The following is a 16,652-nucleotide window of genomic DNA, read 5'->3' as shown; positions in this document are numbered from 1 at the left end:
ATAAGGACGATTATTTTTCTTTTCAAGAATGCTAATAGCACTTACATTATCTTATTTTTAATGGTTATGTTTAAATTAATTGAAATAATTTTCCATAGATTTTTATTAATTACAAAAATGCCATACATAAGGTGGAATATGCTCTGTTGTTTCACATAATTCTAGGGGAGTGGTTTTGTATCACAGATAACTTTGCTTTTGGAGTAAGGATAGTTCCTAGGCAATGCCTTCTCATGTGGTGTTGCAGAAACAAATACCTTGAGCCTGTATGTTTCTGTACTGTAAACTTCTTACTCTTGTTTTTCCAACTGGAAGTATTTACTACCTTAGTCTGTCTTGTGTCTGCAAAATTAGTTTCGATGCCTTTACAAGTTTTAGTTGAGAGCGTATACCATACTTGTCTCCCTTTCTAGTTGGATGTGTAGGCTATGCATAAGTAATTTTATTATAATAAATAGTAAATTGTTTTTGTAATTGTTGCTCATCTGATGAGTTTCTTGTCTGTCATGCCAGAAAACCCTCCTGTCATCTGTGTAGACACAGAAAGGAAATGCAATCTGAAATCCTTTTTTATGCTTTCTACATAGATTTGGGAAATAAGGCACTCCAAATAGCTGGATTTGAATTATGGTATTTCTGTTGTTTTGAAGTATGGTATACCATGTGTGACTATAATTTGTATTTCTGAGTCCTTTAATACAAGTATGACTTCAGCCTAACTTCAGTTATGACTGATTTTAACCTTGTGGGTTTTAGGTCATTCTCCCCCTGCACCAGCCTTCAGCTGTAGAGCGATGCTGATACCAACAGTAAAAGCTTGAACTTCTCTGAAAAAATAGGCTTTTCATATTTTCATATTATGGCAATTTTACCTAGCATAGCTATGTTTTTACACTTTGCTAGCTTCCTAGAGCAGAAACCTTCGTGTGCGTATATATATATTTTTTTCCCCCAAACTACCAGTATGTTTCCAGTTACTATTCAGGTGTCACAGTTTTGATTCGTTAGCAATCTGTCATTCACTGCTTATACCTATCTTGGCAGTGAACTTTGTTTCAGAGTTTTTCTTGATTCTCTTATTCACTTGTACACAGTTGTGCTGGTTTTGGCTGGGGTAGAGTTAATTTTCTTCATAATAGCTAGTATGGGGCTATGTTTTGGATTTGTGCTGGAAACTGTTGATAATTCAGGGGTGACTGTAGTTATTGCTGAGCAGTGCTTGGACAGAGCCAAGGACTTTTCTGCCCTTAATACCACCCCAGCAGGAAGTAGCTAGGAGTGCACAAGAAGTTGAAAGGGGACACATCTGGGACAGCTGACCCCAACTGACTAAAGGGATATCCCATACCATATGATGTCATGCTTAGCATATAAAGGTGGGAAAAGGAGGAGGAAAAAGGGGACATTTGAAGTTTATGGCGTTTGTCTTCCCAAGTAACCGTTACACGTGATGGAACCCGGCTTTCCTGGAGATGGCTGAGCACCTGCCTGCCCATGGCAAGCAGTGAAAGAACTTGGTTTGCTTTGCTTGTACACATGGCTTTTGCTTGCTTTACCTATTAAACAATCTTTATCTCAACTGACATGTTTTTTCACTTTTCTGATTCTTTCCTCCATCCCACTGGGGATGAAGTGAACAAGCGCTTGGTGCTTAGTTGCCAGCTGGGGCTAAACCACAAGAACAGTGTACCAAACAGTAGAACATGGAGTATTCCAGGTCCCAGGATTTACCAGTTTATTGGAGACTTGAATTTAGAGAAAGCTAGAACAACAGATTGTAGCTGATCGATTTAGAAGTTACTGAAGATTTATCCAACTTTTTTTGCCTCTTCTCTGCAAATTGGTTGTTGGAAGCAAGTTGCTTCCCAGAATTCCAGTTAACTTTGGTTGACATCCATTATTAGTATAGATCCTCTCATGTAGCTCTTCCTTTGGGGGTGGAGTGCTAATACATGCACAAAAACATGGACTTGATTATATTGAGAGATTGATTATTTAGCCATCTTGGGTTCCTTTTGATGTGAATTTCTCTGTTTCATGGAGATAGCTGTGCTTTTATTTAGTCCTTCATGTCTGCTTTCTCTGTTTTCTGTACTGTTTCTTCTAGGATAAGTTGGATATCCAACATTATTGTGGTGGTCTCTCCTGAAAATATTGAAACAATGAAGTCTATCGTTGAAAAATATGGCCACAAAAGAGTTATGATAGTAAAAGGTGGAATAACTCGTCACCGGTCAATTTTCAATGGCCTGAAAGTATTTTCAGAGAATGAATTTTCCAACCAACTGCTCCAGAAACCAGAAGTAGTGATTATCCATGATGCTGTGAGACCGTTTGTTGAAGAAGATATTCTTTCAAAAGTGGTTATAGCTGCTAAAGAACATGGGGTAGGTACTACACAGCAATGTGACTCTGCAATGTCATTTATACTGTAGAGTGTAAAATCATGATTGGTAAATAAGGATTTTTTTCCCCAGCAATTGTATTAATACATTGATTTTAAAGTAGAACAGATTCAGAATCCCTGTTACACAGAGAGGTCAGATGGGGGAGGGAAACATTTTTTAAATGCCACAGTTGTTATTTGCTACAGGGAATAATTATTGCCATAGAAACTATCAGTAATATTGAATTAATCAGCAATTTGTTAGTTAAAAGGTAGATTGCATGAATATAGTTCACCTTTTTTTCCATGCAGAATTCTCACCTAATGCTAGAGTAGTTCAGTTAGTGATTACTAATAATAATCAAAGGGAGTACTGCATTGATTGACTCACAAACTTTGTGTTTTCCTCTCAAACTTGCATGCGAATCCTGAGTAAGTGGCAAGAGACCTATCTGTATTAACGCTAAATTCTTCTAGAATCTGTAAGCATTGCAAACTACTGGGAAAAAGGGGAAGCAGAAAGCTTCCAACTGTAGGTTTGAGATCCTCCTGGCCATTGCTGCATCTGAGGACTGGGAATATGCACAGGAACCAGAAAGATTTCTGAGAAAGTAAGTGATATGTGAAAGGGAAGAGTTGGTAGAAGTTGTTATGCAAGTAGAATAGTAGGGTTATTAAAGGCATGCACTAGCAACAAGAGGAATTGGTTGATAAACTGGCTGACAAGACAGGGAGGTAAGAAATCATGACTTAGCCACAGGCTTGTTTGTTACCTTTACCTTGCACTTCAGTTCTCCATTAATAAGGTAATAGAATGCTTTCCTACTTCAAGGGGTTGATTTGAGGTAGAAGTCATTAGTGACTGCAGATTGTTGAGGTATTAGAAAGCTAGGAAAATCTGCCACTGCTTGTCTTCTTTCAGGAAATGAGGTAAAAGATAAGCTAATCATCAGATGACTTGTGACTTTGACAGTGGAATAGAGTCCAAAGAATTAACTGTGATATTTCCTTAGCACTCCTCCACCTTTTTTTGAAAGCTTGTAGTGTAAAATGGGAATGTACAACTTGTTAAAATATTGATTATGAACATTAAATCATGTAAGGTCTTTCAGAACACTTAGAAATGTAAATATATTGAGCTTCTTACTAGTAGGCCTGTACTTGGCCTTAATGAGATTAATAATTAAGATTGGCTTAATTAGAAATGGCAATAAAGTAGAAACTCTGCTCTATAGTTCTCAGTGATACAGAACATAAGTTTCCAGTCATTAAAACTTAAGTTCCATTAGAATTTTAACAAGTTTTTTGACCTTTCTCATATAGCACAAAATAGCATTCCAGAATTGATTCTCTGCCAAAGATTTTAAAATGGATCCCCTTTGTAAATCTGTTTTGAATGTGATTCTTTGAGAGTAGTAGGAGAATGGGGTTAATTGTAATCATGAAAAGAGTAACTGTTTTCTGAATGTGTTTGTGTGTAGATGTCTTTGCCCATTATAGTATATCATATCTCATTTGTTCTTCTGTTTTCAGTTTTTTAACTTGTTCACTTTTTCTTGAAACTTGTGTGATTTTAATGTAATATTTTTTCCTGGTTTTCTTTTTAATTGAGTGTAAGACATCTTCAGTAAAATAGTCTCCACTGACTACCTCAAGGCGGTGTTGTCTAGTTAATCTGAACTTCTGGCTGGCAAATATATCCTTACCTAGATCACTGAAATATCGTTTGATCTCAAAAAGGTGATCTTACACATTTGTCATAGGTTTTTTTTTCATTGTAGAATATGTCTGAAATGTGCATGTTATTTATTGGTTCTCTGGTGGTTTCCCGTGTTGGCTTAGATCCACTGAGTTCAGTGAGGCAAGGCCGTCAGAGAACTGGACTCCAGAAGATGTTAGCTATTCATGTTACCTGACAAAGTAATTGAATTAAGGAACATGAGAAGGACTTCATTTTATGTAACAAATTGGAAAAACTTCCTGCCAGAGAGAGGTGGCTGTCTTCAGTTGACAACTATAGAATTCTGAAGGACTAATGACTGGAAAGCTAAGACACTCTCTCAAAACTAACATGGATGGTTTTGAATATCAGAAAAAAATTGATCAAGAGAGGCTATCATCTTTAGTTCTTCCTATAGTCACATTCTTTGCATATCTATAAGGGAGTAAATTCTTCAATCTTTCAGTACAAAAAGTAATTACTTCCTTTTGCATTATGTAGAAAGGCACAAAACCTGGCAGAAACATCATATTAAATCACTAGTGTAACAGGGGTAATGCTGTATTGTTGTTCATCTGCATACCATATAGATAGCATAATTATGAGAAGCTTTAATGTTCTTTAAAATGGCAATTGATCAAGTAAGTTACTGCACATCTAGCTGCCAATTGTCAGACAAATAAACTGCTTTATTACACTTACTAATCATTTTGTTATTTGCCTGTAGGAATCAAAAGGTGCACCTTATCCAGAACTAGTAAATTATGCCTTAAATCCCCCAAACAATCCCTTGATTATGTGAAAATATTACTTTGTAACCAATTAAATTCCATTTATGTTTTTTGGGTAATTTTTTAATTAAAATTACATGTTTCTAGAAACAAATTCTTTATTGCTTGTAAAAGTTGGGAAAAGTGGAAGCTTTGGAAGGCATCAGTCCAAAGCCTCTAGCAACATCTCATTGCCAACATTGCATTTTAAACAACATAACTAAAAAGAAAAATGCTTACAAGGGAAAAAATCAGGAAGGTGGGGGGAGAATTTGTCAGTTCTGCTACTGAAAATTGGAAAAAAAAAGGCACATATAGTCAAAGACTCTGTAGTTAAACTAGATTTGTAAGTATAGTTTATTTCTTTGAAAGGACTGAATCAAACAGCATTTTTAAAAGCTGGTTTCTGGAAGCTGTCTAACATAATTACTTTATTCTCAGCTTTAGCAAAGATCTGAATGAAGCATATAGGCCAATACAGATGTGCAGGGCTACTCAATCTCATGGACTCTTATTCATATACACAATCAGTGAAAATAATACCCCTGGACAGAAAACAATACATACTATACTCAGTTTGTTCCTGTCTCTGAGTTTACTCAGACTCAATGCTACCATTATCCGTCTTTCTCTATTGGAAGCTTGGAGCAGAAAACATACACGCTGTTCTTTCACCCAGTTACATGAAGCATTTTATTTTGCTATCTATGATTGAGTTGCATTAGCAAAGTATGGTGGGTGACAAACCAAAAACCTTTTTTTTTTCCTGGTGGAGGAGGACTTCAGTGAATAAATAGGCTGATCTGGTGTGGTATACTTGAATGGGGACAGCAATGCTACAGCAGTTCTGCTCATTCTGTCCTTCCTTTGTTCTTTTTCTCTTAGAAGCAATTATCTTTTTGTGTTTTCTTATCTCCTCTGTTCGTACCATATATGGAATATTTTACATGTGAACTTTTTCCTCTTTGTTATGCTCAACCTGATTTTAGCCAGCTGTAAAGGCTGCATCAGTAACAGACCATCTTTGATTCATATTTATACAGTGAGTCATCTGAAGTCATCCTGTGCCTGTGTTCTCAGAGGTTCTGCTTTCATTCTGTGCTTGATACTTTGGGGGTCTCCTGCTGTCATGTCAGGCACTTGTGCAAAAGCAGAATCAAGAACTGAGGACATGCTACTGTCCTGACATGAACGTTATTCCGCTGATGGAATGAGTTCTGTAATTTAGGAGACTGACTTACGTCAGTGTAAAAATACATATTGATGAATTATAGGGGTGTAATACAGCAAATTTAGAAGAAAACAATTGAAGAGCTACATACTCTTAACCATGCTGAGGCACATGAAGGAGAGAGAGGTAATTTGAGACAACCAGCATGGCTTCACCTGAGGGCAAGTCCTGCCTGACCAACCTAGTGGCCTTCTGTTACGGAGTGACTACATCAGTGGGCAAGGGAAGAACTATGGATGTCATCTGTCTGTGTGTCTGTAAGGCCTTTGACATCCCCCACAACATCCTTCTCTCTCAGTTGGAGAGATGTGGATTTGATGGGGTGGACTGTTCAGTGGGTGAGGAATTGGTTGGATGGTTGCATCCAGAGGGTAGTGGTCAGTGGATCAATGTCCAAAATGGAGATGGGTGCCAAGTGGTGTCCCTCAGGGGTCTGTATTGGGACCAGTGCTGTTTATCGTCTTTATCAATGGCATAGGCAGTGTGGGGTTGAATGTACCCTCAGCAAATTTGCAGATGACACACCTGAGGGATGGGATGCCATCCAGAGGGACCTGGACAAGCTCAAAAAGTGGGTCTGCGTGAACTTAATGAGGATCAGCAAGGCCAAGTGCAGGGTCCTGCACTTGGGTTGGGGCAACCCCTAGTATCAATACAGGCTGGGGGATGAAGGGATTGAGAGCAGCCCTCAGAGGACTTGAGTGTACTGGTGGAAGAAAAGCTGGACACGAGCTAACACTGTGTGCTGTCAGCTCAGAATGCCAACAGTTTCCTGGGCTGCATCAAAAGAAGCGTGGCCAGCGGGTCAAGGGAGGTGAATCAGCCCCTCTGTTCTGCTCTGGTGAGACCCCACCTGGAGTGCTGCGTTCAGCTCTGGGGCCTTCAGCACAGGAAACACATGGACCTGTTGGAGAGGGTCCAGAGGAGGGTCAAAAAATCGATCAGAGGGATGAAACATCTCTCCTGTGAAGAAAGGCTGAGAGAGTTGGGGTTGTTCAGCCTGGAGAAGTGAAGGCTTTGGAAAGACCTTAATTGCAGCCTTGCAGTACTTAACAGGGGCTTATAAGAAAGATGGGGACAAACTTTTATCAGGGCTTGTTGTGATAGGACAAGGGGTAATGGTTTAAAATTAAAGGAGGGTAGATTTAGACTAGATGAAAGGAAGAAACTTTTTGCAGTGAGGGTGGTGAAACACTGGAACAGGTTGCACAGGTGACAGATGTCCCATCCCTGGAAATAGTCAAGGTCAGGTAGGACAGAGCTGTGAGCAACCTCATCTAGTTGAAGATGTGCCTGGTCATTGCAGGGAGATTGGACTAGATGACCTTTAAAGGTCCCTTTCAACCCAAGCTGTTCTATGATTCTACATTGTTGTGAAGATCAGAAATTATTCAGTAGGAAACTTTTCTGAATGTGTGAAGAAATCAAGTGTGGTTTTGCTGCTGTACAGGAAATAGGTACAGAGTGTATTATTCCTTTTTCAACTCTGTGGTGACGGATAACTATCAGAAACATAGTAATGTTTCCATAGTTTATGGGATTATTGGTCCCATAGAAAGTTATAACCTTCTCGGCCAAGTTGTTAATTGTTTTCTGTGTTGAATAGAGAACCAATATATTGTTAGCAAATACTTGAAGTCTTTGTCCTAACAAGTTATAGTGTTTGGTGGTAGGAAAGCACTGGTAAGGGGAGAAACAACTCTGCCATTTCCCAGTTTCAGATTAAGTGATTTAGGTGATTTATTGCATTCATTAGGAGGGATGCAACTCAACCAACTGAAATACATAAATCATCAACAGAAATCTGAATTATCATCTCCCTTCCTTTTTTGTAGCATTTCTATGCTGTACTAATGGAGCCAGCTGTGCCTAATACAACTAGTATTTAATCCTTTTTAAAAAAGTGGCTTAATCCCACATTTTTTAGCTTCTGGAAGTCTACACATACAATAATTTTTACCTTTTTTTAGGTAGGATTAGGTTATCCTGTAAATAGTTTTTGAGCATAGCTTCCTGTACTTAAGGTTGCTGAGGTAATTTTTATGCAATGACTGTAAAATGTACCTCCTTTAAATTCAGAGAAACTATGTATATGACACGGCTGTGGATTTGAGGCTAATTGCAATCTGTATGCTTTATCTGAGAAAATACGACTTTGGAAAATGAAGCAGCTTTTAGAAAAGATGTGTGTAGTCACTGAGATTTCTCCTTCCTGCAGCAGATCAAAGGAGTAAAGAATACTTCCTTAAAATAAGGGAAATAGTAGTTTTTCCAGCATGTGTGAGGAGCTGAATAAAGGCCTTGGATTATTCTAGCCACTTCTACATGGCAAGATCTGGAAGGGATTCTTAGCCATATCTCTCGGGCTAAGGGTTAGACGTGCACACCTCCCTGAGTTTTTCCCTGTCTCACCAAATATTGCACTGAAAAGAAATTTTGAGTTTTCATCCAGAAATGCCCCCAGCTGCATTTTGGCTGAGTTTGTGATCTGGGTGGTTGTGGCAAGGACAACACCAGCCCTGCAGGTTAGGCAAAGCTTCTGAAAGCCAACTTGGCCCGCTTCATATGCTGTAAGTTTGCTGGACTGGTTCTGCGCTTATACTCCTGTTTGTGAGAAGGTAAGTGGGTTGTGGTACGGATAAAACTAAAACTGCCTTGAGGAGCATTGGAGCATGTAGGAGAGAATTCATTGAGGTATCAAATACATACATGCATGTATTTGAGCCAGACTTTCATGGTAAGGTATAATGATCCATTTTGCAAGATCCTTGATGACAGAGGTCTTAGATGAAGCTTGTATAAAGAGGTGACTTAAATTTTGAATGTAATGGGCTGTGAGAGGAAGAAGCTCGGGTGCAAGGTTTCCAGCAAGGAGAGGACACAAGCAGTTCCAAGAGAAGCAGCTGAGTGAATTCAGAAGGCAAAAACATTTGATCAGCAGGTGCAGAGTTGCTTAGGGAACTGCATGACCACAAACTATAGTGCCTGTGGTTTTGGTTGCTCAGGACTGTGTGTGGGGGAAAGAGTTATTAATAAAACATTGCAGTTTTGCATTTGGTTGATTAAATTGTGCAAGAGTCCTCCTACAACACCTCAGGATTTTTTTTTCTCGTTTCTTCATAATATGATGCAAATTGTGTGTTTAATGATATGCCGTGGATCAGTAGCCTTCACATCCTGGTTTTGTTGATTTTGTAATGATGTAGACTTTCTGGAGGTAAAATGTAACTTCTTAACTGTAATTGTAACTCTTGTGGCAGTAGTTGCAAGATTTCTACTCCAGTGGATATAAATGTGAACTCCTCTTTATACTGACTTACTCTAATATGCAAAATCCTTTGTGGCACACAGCACTCTTACTGATAGCTTTTGCAATGTAAATCAGTAATTAGGGTATGAAAGATGGCTTGCTGACTGCAAGATATGTTTCATGTTTTGTTAATGCAAGATAATACTATGCAGTCAAAAGAAAAAGTCTTGTTAATTTTGGAGGCAAAAATGATTGGTTTTGCGATTAGTTCTTATAGCAAATATTCTGTTTAATTTTTGCCACCTAGATTTGCAGTATAGCACTAATTAGAACAAGAAAGTGTTGGTAGCTCATCTTATGTTGAATGAATGCCAAAATTTAAAGCTGTAAGTATACTTTAAAATATTGCTAAAAACTATTGTTAGTATACTGGCCACATGATTTGCTTTGGAATGTTTAAATTGCTTAGACCGAATTTTACATCTTATAGAATCCATCACGATTGTGTATAATATACAACTATTGCTGACAACTGAAAAGATTAAATATATTGTAAGAAAGTCTTGAAGCACTATACCAGCATGTGCTGCTCTTTAGGTGGGGGATGCTATGTGTGGTCTGGATCTTGTACTTAGTATGGGTCTTTGGTAGCATTATGCAGGCTCTATACAAACTTTGAAGTACTTTAAAAAAATATAATCTATCAAGAAGAAAACAAAACCTTAATAAATGAGAACATGTTGTTAAACATTACCAGTTATTGCACTGTGACAAAAATTAGCTGAATATGTTGACTAAAGTAATAAGACCTTATTTGGCTAAAAATACAATAAAACATATTTTATTGATTGCATTTATGGAAAACACAAAGTTCCTTGACCATTCTTGAATTTCTCACAAGGAATACGCTAGGAGAAATACTGGATAATTTGTATGACACCATTGAAGTTGTATATATTGGTTTAATCCTGCTAACTCTTGTAATTTTATTCTTTATTACATTAAAAATAGTTCATCTGATTTATGGCAGTAATTCATGATACAAGTGTAACATAAATGACATTCGTAAGACTGACTTTCAATCTGCTTTTTAAAAAAAATCCAATTTTAATATGAAATCAAAGTTTTACATAAATAGTTGTATTATTGTTGTTTGCAGTACCACTCTGCTTTTTCTTGGTGCATGTGTCTGGTCTTGGTTTTGTTTCTCCACATTCAGTATGTTGAGCTTGTTTTCAGTTCTGGTGTTGAAAAACCGCAGCCTGTGATATGCTGAGTTTAGTTCTGCTTTCTTCCTCTACCTTATATATGTATTTTCAGTTGCATATTCCTATTGTTCTGTCTTTTTGAGGGGAAACTTTCTGATTTTCTATGAGAAATCTTACTTTTTTTCACAGAACAACAAATAGAATTTAGCATGTTGTCTATTAGATCAAAATGGTACTTATACTGATGCTTAGAGGTAAATGCTTTAAATACAAAGAATAGAAATGTAAAGTAAAAATGTGCAGTCTTAATTTTTGAGCAACAGTTTCTGTTTTCAGTAATCTTGAGTTTGCTGTAGCAAACTGGGGCTCTGACATGTCTTGATATACATGTACTATCCCCGGTTACTCAGATAGTATGTTCTGATAAAGGTGACCTCATTAGAAGAAATGTTTTCTTTTTCTTAAACAGTGTCATAAATATACATTACGTTTGTTTAAGGCATTCTGTGTCTTTGAAGTCAGTTCAATGTACAACATAGTGTCAGGTCATTAACATTGGATCAAAGTGTATATTAAATTTCTGATTAAACATCCCCTCTTTTGCAGCTAGGAATAAACACAATTATAACTTCTTCCTTCCTGGTGTTGGTTTAAGATTAACATGTGCCCAATTCTAGCGAGTTCGACTGTTGCTTGTAGCCAGCTGGATAAGCAGACTCTAAGGAAGTTAGGTGAAGTTTAGCATACAAGGCTTTTTTTCATAGTGTTCAAAACTCCTTACATCTGTTCTAATTAACTTTCTTTTTGTCTGGCTGATTATTAGTTTTAATATCTGTGTTAGACAAGGCTTGTTTAACGTTTCAACCAGTGCTGTCCTTGGGCAATTAAAAGCTGCCAGTACAAATATGTCAAGATAGTTGGAATTGGACTGGTTGGTGATACTGCCTACACAGAAGAAATTTTAGTGGGTATCTCACTAATGAGAATCAAAGATCCAGAAGCAAATTTCTAGTTGGATACACAACCCAGGCTGCAGATTTTACTTGTCAGTAGAAGAAATAGAGTAGAAGGCATCCTGTCCCCACCACAGCTACATGGTAGAGTCTGGGTGTGAGTGTGGGTGAAAGTGTGATATAGCGTGGACTCAAATTTGTGTTTCTGCATGACAATGAGAGTAGCTCTACCTTTATTGTGGTCTGCTATTCTTTACTGAGTCATCCTGGTTGTCCTGTAGTCCTGACTGCATGCCATATCTGGTCCTTCAAGAGAAACGTGCAGCTGAGGTACTGTTTGGGGTTGTCTTTTGGACGTGACATTAACAGAAGGAGTTGTGGGGGTGGATGGTGACAGGTTCAAGTTGAACCCATGCAGCCAGACTGCTGCTTTGCCTTGCTGTGGCAAGTAGGTGGGTTCTGGGTGCAGCATGACGTTATAACTGTGTGGTTTATGTGAAGGCTTGAATCAGTTTGGTTTGGAAGTTTGGCTAGTTTGGGCTTGAACATTTGTTCGCACCTAAGTTTAGAAAACTTTGCACATATAGCCAAATTGTAGTTAACTGTACTTCTGTATAGGAGTGGTAGCCTGTTCCTTTGTCTGTACCCCAATCTTTTCGATCCAAAAAAAATTGTTTTGCCAGGATTTATGTAGGTTGGAGGAGGAAATATTTCCATCTCTGCAGCAGAATCATAAAACTTCTCATATATTACTTCTGGTTATAGGGAGGATAAATTGTAGTCCTAGACAGCAGCTAGATACAAAATGCAGAAAAGGAAAAGAAAAAAGTAAGAAATAAAGATGCAATATTTCAATGCAGTACCTTGAATGTGCATTGAAAGAAATTCTCTTAATTGTTTTATTTTACAAAGATGGTTGTATGACTTTGTCTTATTAGAAATTCTCCCCTTCGGATTTATAATATAAAAGATTTGAAAAGATCATTCTCTTAAATATATGAAATATTTTAATCTTATAATTGAGTTTTTTAATTTTGCTTTGAGGATTCTGATTGATAAATTTGAAATAAGAAATCTTTCACTAGAGACAATTCTTCCAACTTAAATGCCAATTACTGAGTATGGTTGAAGCATGTTTATTACTATAGATACAATTGGTTGAGTGCAGATGTCTGAATAGAAGAAATGCATGTTTCTACCCGTTTCATGCATCACAGATACTGTGTTTATTTCTGTATTTTTTTCATACTGTAGATGGCTGTGAATGCCATTCATGGTAAGTAGTTTGTGTAAAAGAATACTTTCCCTGTAGTAACATGTGGAAACAGTTTGATAGAATAAAACGAGTAGAAATTAATCATAGTTATTCTGAGCTTCTTTTGCTGGTTCATAGCCAGACCTCATTTAGAATGAAATCCTTAAGAGATGGTAGTGTTTGGTAACATATAAATAATCTTTCACCTAATAAAAAACATTCCAGGACATATTTTTAAACTGTTCGATACCTAGGTTGTCTAAATTAACATTGTTACTTTTATGGAGATGAGCAGTGTCCTAATGCAATCCGTGTTTTCATGGAAAAGCAAGACAAAATTGTTTGTACATTTACCAAATTCACCTCTACAAAATTGACTTTAATGGAGTTCCAAGATGGATGTATTTGTCCTGCTAAGTGTGGCTAGCCCCACAATCTCCAGACACAGTTTCAAAGAAATCAGCTGCTTTGAAGTAATGAAAATATTTCTAATATACTTTTATTTCCAGTGTATATGTGAAAGTCAAATTAATTTAGTCGCCCTGCCTTAGAAAAAATAATTTGGGAGTCTTTGTTCAGTACTATTTTGCTTGTCAGAGTTGAAAACAACTCTGATTAAAGAATTCACATTAATAAATGTGAATATTGAAAACATGTAAAAACATGAGAATAGGGGCGTTCTTTTAAAGATAGCACTCATAAGCTATGCTTGTATGTGTTTGACATCAGAATTATTCCTAAGTAAATTGAAAACATTGAATCTAATGCAGTTAGGATGATTGGAATACAAAATGTACATTTACTTAATGCTACTAGACAGCTGAGAAGATAGAAAAGGGGAGATAAAGGCCATGAATGGAGAAGAAAAGTATTGGTGTAAAAACTAGAAGGGAGTCATGCTAGAAGGATGGGCAAGTCTGCTCATTTAGGACTAGACTCCAAAGTTTTAGGCTGTGATTGCCACTGACTTGAAGTTCAGGGTTGCAAATCGGCTGTGTAAGTGAACTCTGTGGGTCTGCATCAGTACTTGGGGCCTACTGGGGACAAGGGCGTACCAAAGACATAGCATACTTTTTTTTAGTATGCCAGCCTGCAGGATCTGTGGTTGTCTGAGCTTGTTGCCACACTGTTGTAAAACAAAAGGAATTGTAGTTGTGGTATTTTTTTGTAAGGACTTTGTGACACTGCAATTTTTTTTCCCCTTCCTGGTCCGTATCATTCAACTTGTTAAGCTTTGCAGCCATTTAGCATTTGTTGTTCTGTTGCAAATCTGGCTACTAAAAATGGTCAGATCAGTGATGATGCAGATGTGTTGGTTTTTCATGCTTTTTTTTTTGCTTCTGGATATTTGATAACTTGTTTGTGGTAGGTTGTATTCTAGATGTGGAATGTTGGTCTCAGCTGCATAATGCACTGTGTGTTGGGGGTATTTGTAACCTGGATAATTTCTTGCTTGTGATAAAAGCTTCATTTCCCTCCCTAATCTATCTGGAAATTTTAATGGTTTCTTTTTTTTTTCTTTTTTTTTTTTTCCCAAATAAAATGAGGATTTTCAGGTTTTATGAATATTCAGTAAAAAGGTCTACTGCATTGTGTTATCCAGGTTGCTATATTGTGTGTAGGCTTCTGTGGCCTAAGCATTTGACCTTCATGTTGTAATGAAAGGTCTCATCAATACTGCTTGGATTTTACTCCCCTTGAACTGTGTTGTCTGATCTTAAAACACACCCTGGTTATGCATTCACTGATTACATGCATCTAAACAATTTCTTGTCAAAGTATGGTAAAACGAGAATGACACAGTGCTACTATTTAGTAGATTAGCATGCCTTGAATCTATTGAAAATACTAATGATACCCTATTATACTGACCTGCATTACGTAAGTAATCTTGTACTCTTTTTTTTTTTTTTCCAGTCACTGTTGAGTCTTTACACCTTGAACGTATGCTGTACTCTAGGCAGTTATGCAAAAAACTGAATACAAAACTGAGAACCTTTTGTAAATGTTTTTTATTTTTGCTATTTAAAATGGGTTATAAAAGACACCTGTTGTTTCTAAAAGCATCTAGAGGCTGGTTCGGATTTCAGCAGATGGGTTGATAAGCTTACTTCCAAGAGATACCAGTCTGTCACTTCTGCTGAAGTTGATGGAATTCTGCGTTCTCAGGTCATTTTAGGACTGTTTTAAGGAAATGATAGAATAAAAGGAGGTTTTTTGTTCCAGTATTTTGTCTGCAAAAGAAGCTCAAGTTAGCAGTATTTATTTCAATGTCTGTTATGCTATGAAATATTTATAGACCTTGCCTACAGAAATTTTGATACTTTAATGAATTTATTTAACAAAATATGCAAAAATGGGGAAAAGTGTATGTATTTCCTGGACATGCCAGTTTCACCAAAAGCAGTTCTTGACTGTGTTTCAAGTGGAGTGGCTTGTAAGGCTGTAAAGTGGACCTTTAAAGAAATTCAGTTTAACTATCCATTAACTATCCACTTCACATTCAGGAAGGGTGTATGATGCACTTTGTGTATGATTTTGAAAGCAAATCTGAGTCAAAATTATTAGAAATTGGAAGATAAATACTCTGAGTATGGAAATGTTAATATAAGACCCAGGCACTTGCTTTAGACACACAGGATTTGTATTTTGTGGTAGGTTAATTCAAAGTGTAAAAAAGATCTGTAAAACTATAATGACATCAACAAGTACTTACAATTTTAAATGTGGACAGTTCTAGGTTATAATTTTTTTTTTTTTTTTTAATTCATGTCTGAACCTCTTGCCTGAGAGCCAGGCCAAATACCTCTACATTCCTGACATAAATAGCAAGTTGAAGCTTCTCAAACTAAAACAAATAAAATTTGAATACCTGATACTCAGTATATACTTTCTTTACTAATATGGAAATAGTTCTTTGTTACTGATTTATAACCAGAAAACCAACATGGAAATTCTTTGCAAAGAATAAAATATTTGGTGTTGTAACTGAGTAGATGTAGACTAGCTGAATGATTATGTTCTTCATTTACACCCCACAGTCATCAGGGGAAAAAGCTCCTTTGGATACAGTAGTACCTCATTGTATTACTTGCCTTACTGTGTGCTAATGTTTAAGCTTCTGAACTAAAAAAAAATGTAGTCTGTAGCCCTGTCGTAAGTACCTAAATTCCCCCTTCAGTTCATTGGAAGACTGCTAGGAGTGGAATTGAGAAAAAGCTTTGTGCCGAGTAGGGAGGATGTTTGTGCTAACCAGAAGGAAATAGTGTAGAACGAGCCATAAATCTTAAACTGTGCCCCTATTTGGCCTGCATGTGAGAACAAAATTCACAGCTCAGTTCTTCTGTTTTTACATGCCAGATATTATTGGGTTGACACCATGAATGAAGTTACCCATGAGCCAATTTTGGACGTGCAGTGAGGTCCGTGTAAGCCAGCTTGGGTTTGGCAGCTGTGTTGATGTATGCCAGCTAGAGGATGCTGCCAGAAGCGCTGCAGATACAGCGTTTCCTGCATTAGGGACCCAGCTCTCTTGTCCCATATGAAAAGCAGGGCATACACAGGCCAGTATTTTCCTTTGCTTGATCCCAGCTTCCCCCAGTCAGAAAGTGGCCTCAGGAACCAATGCAGTTCTTGTGTCACTGAGGTGGTAAACTCACCCCTGTGGTGGGTCACATCATGTGGCTGAGGGAGCTGGTGTGTGTGCTGAGGCAGAGAAAGGTCCTGCAGAAAGGAGAGCCAGGACTGAGCCAAACAACCAGCCGGTTGCTGTATCTTGTTTTAGGATTGTAAGGTTTCAACTCAGTGCTGCACCTCAGAGAGTACGCTCTAATCCACAGCCTGTGGCCTCAGCAGCTGACCATGTGAAGGTTTTCTGTG

The 16,652-nt window shown here is 37.5% G+C and overlaps 1 protein-coding gene across 2 annotated transcripts in view; it reads left to right on the top strand.

Moving 5' to 3' along the window:
* Nucleotides 1-16,652, top strand: part of CRPPA (CDP-L-ribitol pyrophosphorylase A) — a 125,719-nt gene that overhangs the window by 5,782 nt on the left and 103,285 nt on the right. For both annotated transcript variants that reach the window (XM_055709517.1, XM_055709516.1), the window contains exon 2: nucleotides 2,108-2,387. In XM_055709517.1, coding sequence (XP_055565492.1) covers nucleotides 2,108-2,387 — 280 coding nt within the window. The remainder of the gene's footprint in view (nucleotides 1-2,107; nucleotides 2,388-16,652) is intronic.

Source organism: Falco cherrug, chromosome 4 (assembly GCF_023634085.1).
Source record: "Falco cherrug isolate bFalChe1 chromosome 4, bFalChe1.pri, whole genome shotgun sequence".
NCBI classification, from domain to species: Eukaryota; Metazoa; Chordata; class Aves; order Falconiformes; family Falconidae; genus Falco; species Falco cherrug.
The sequence above is the reverse complement of the archived record's forward strand: the minus strand, read 5'-3'. Positions and strand labels throughout refer to the sequence as shown.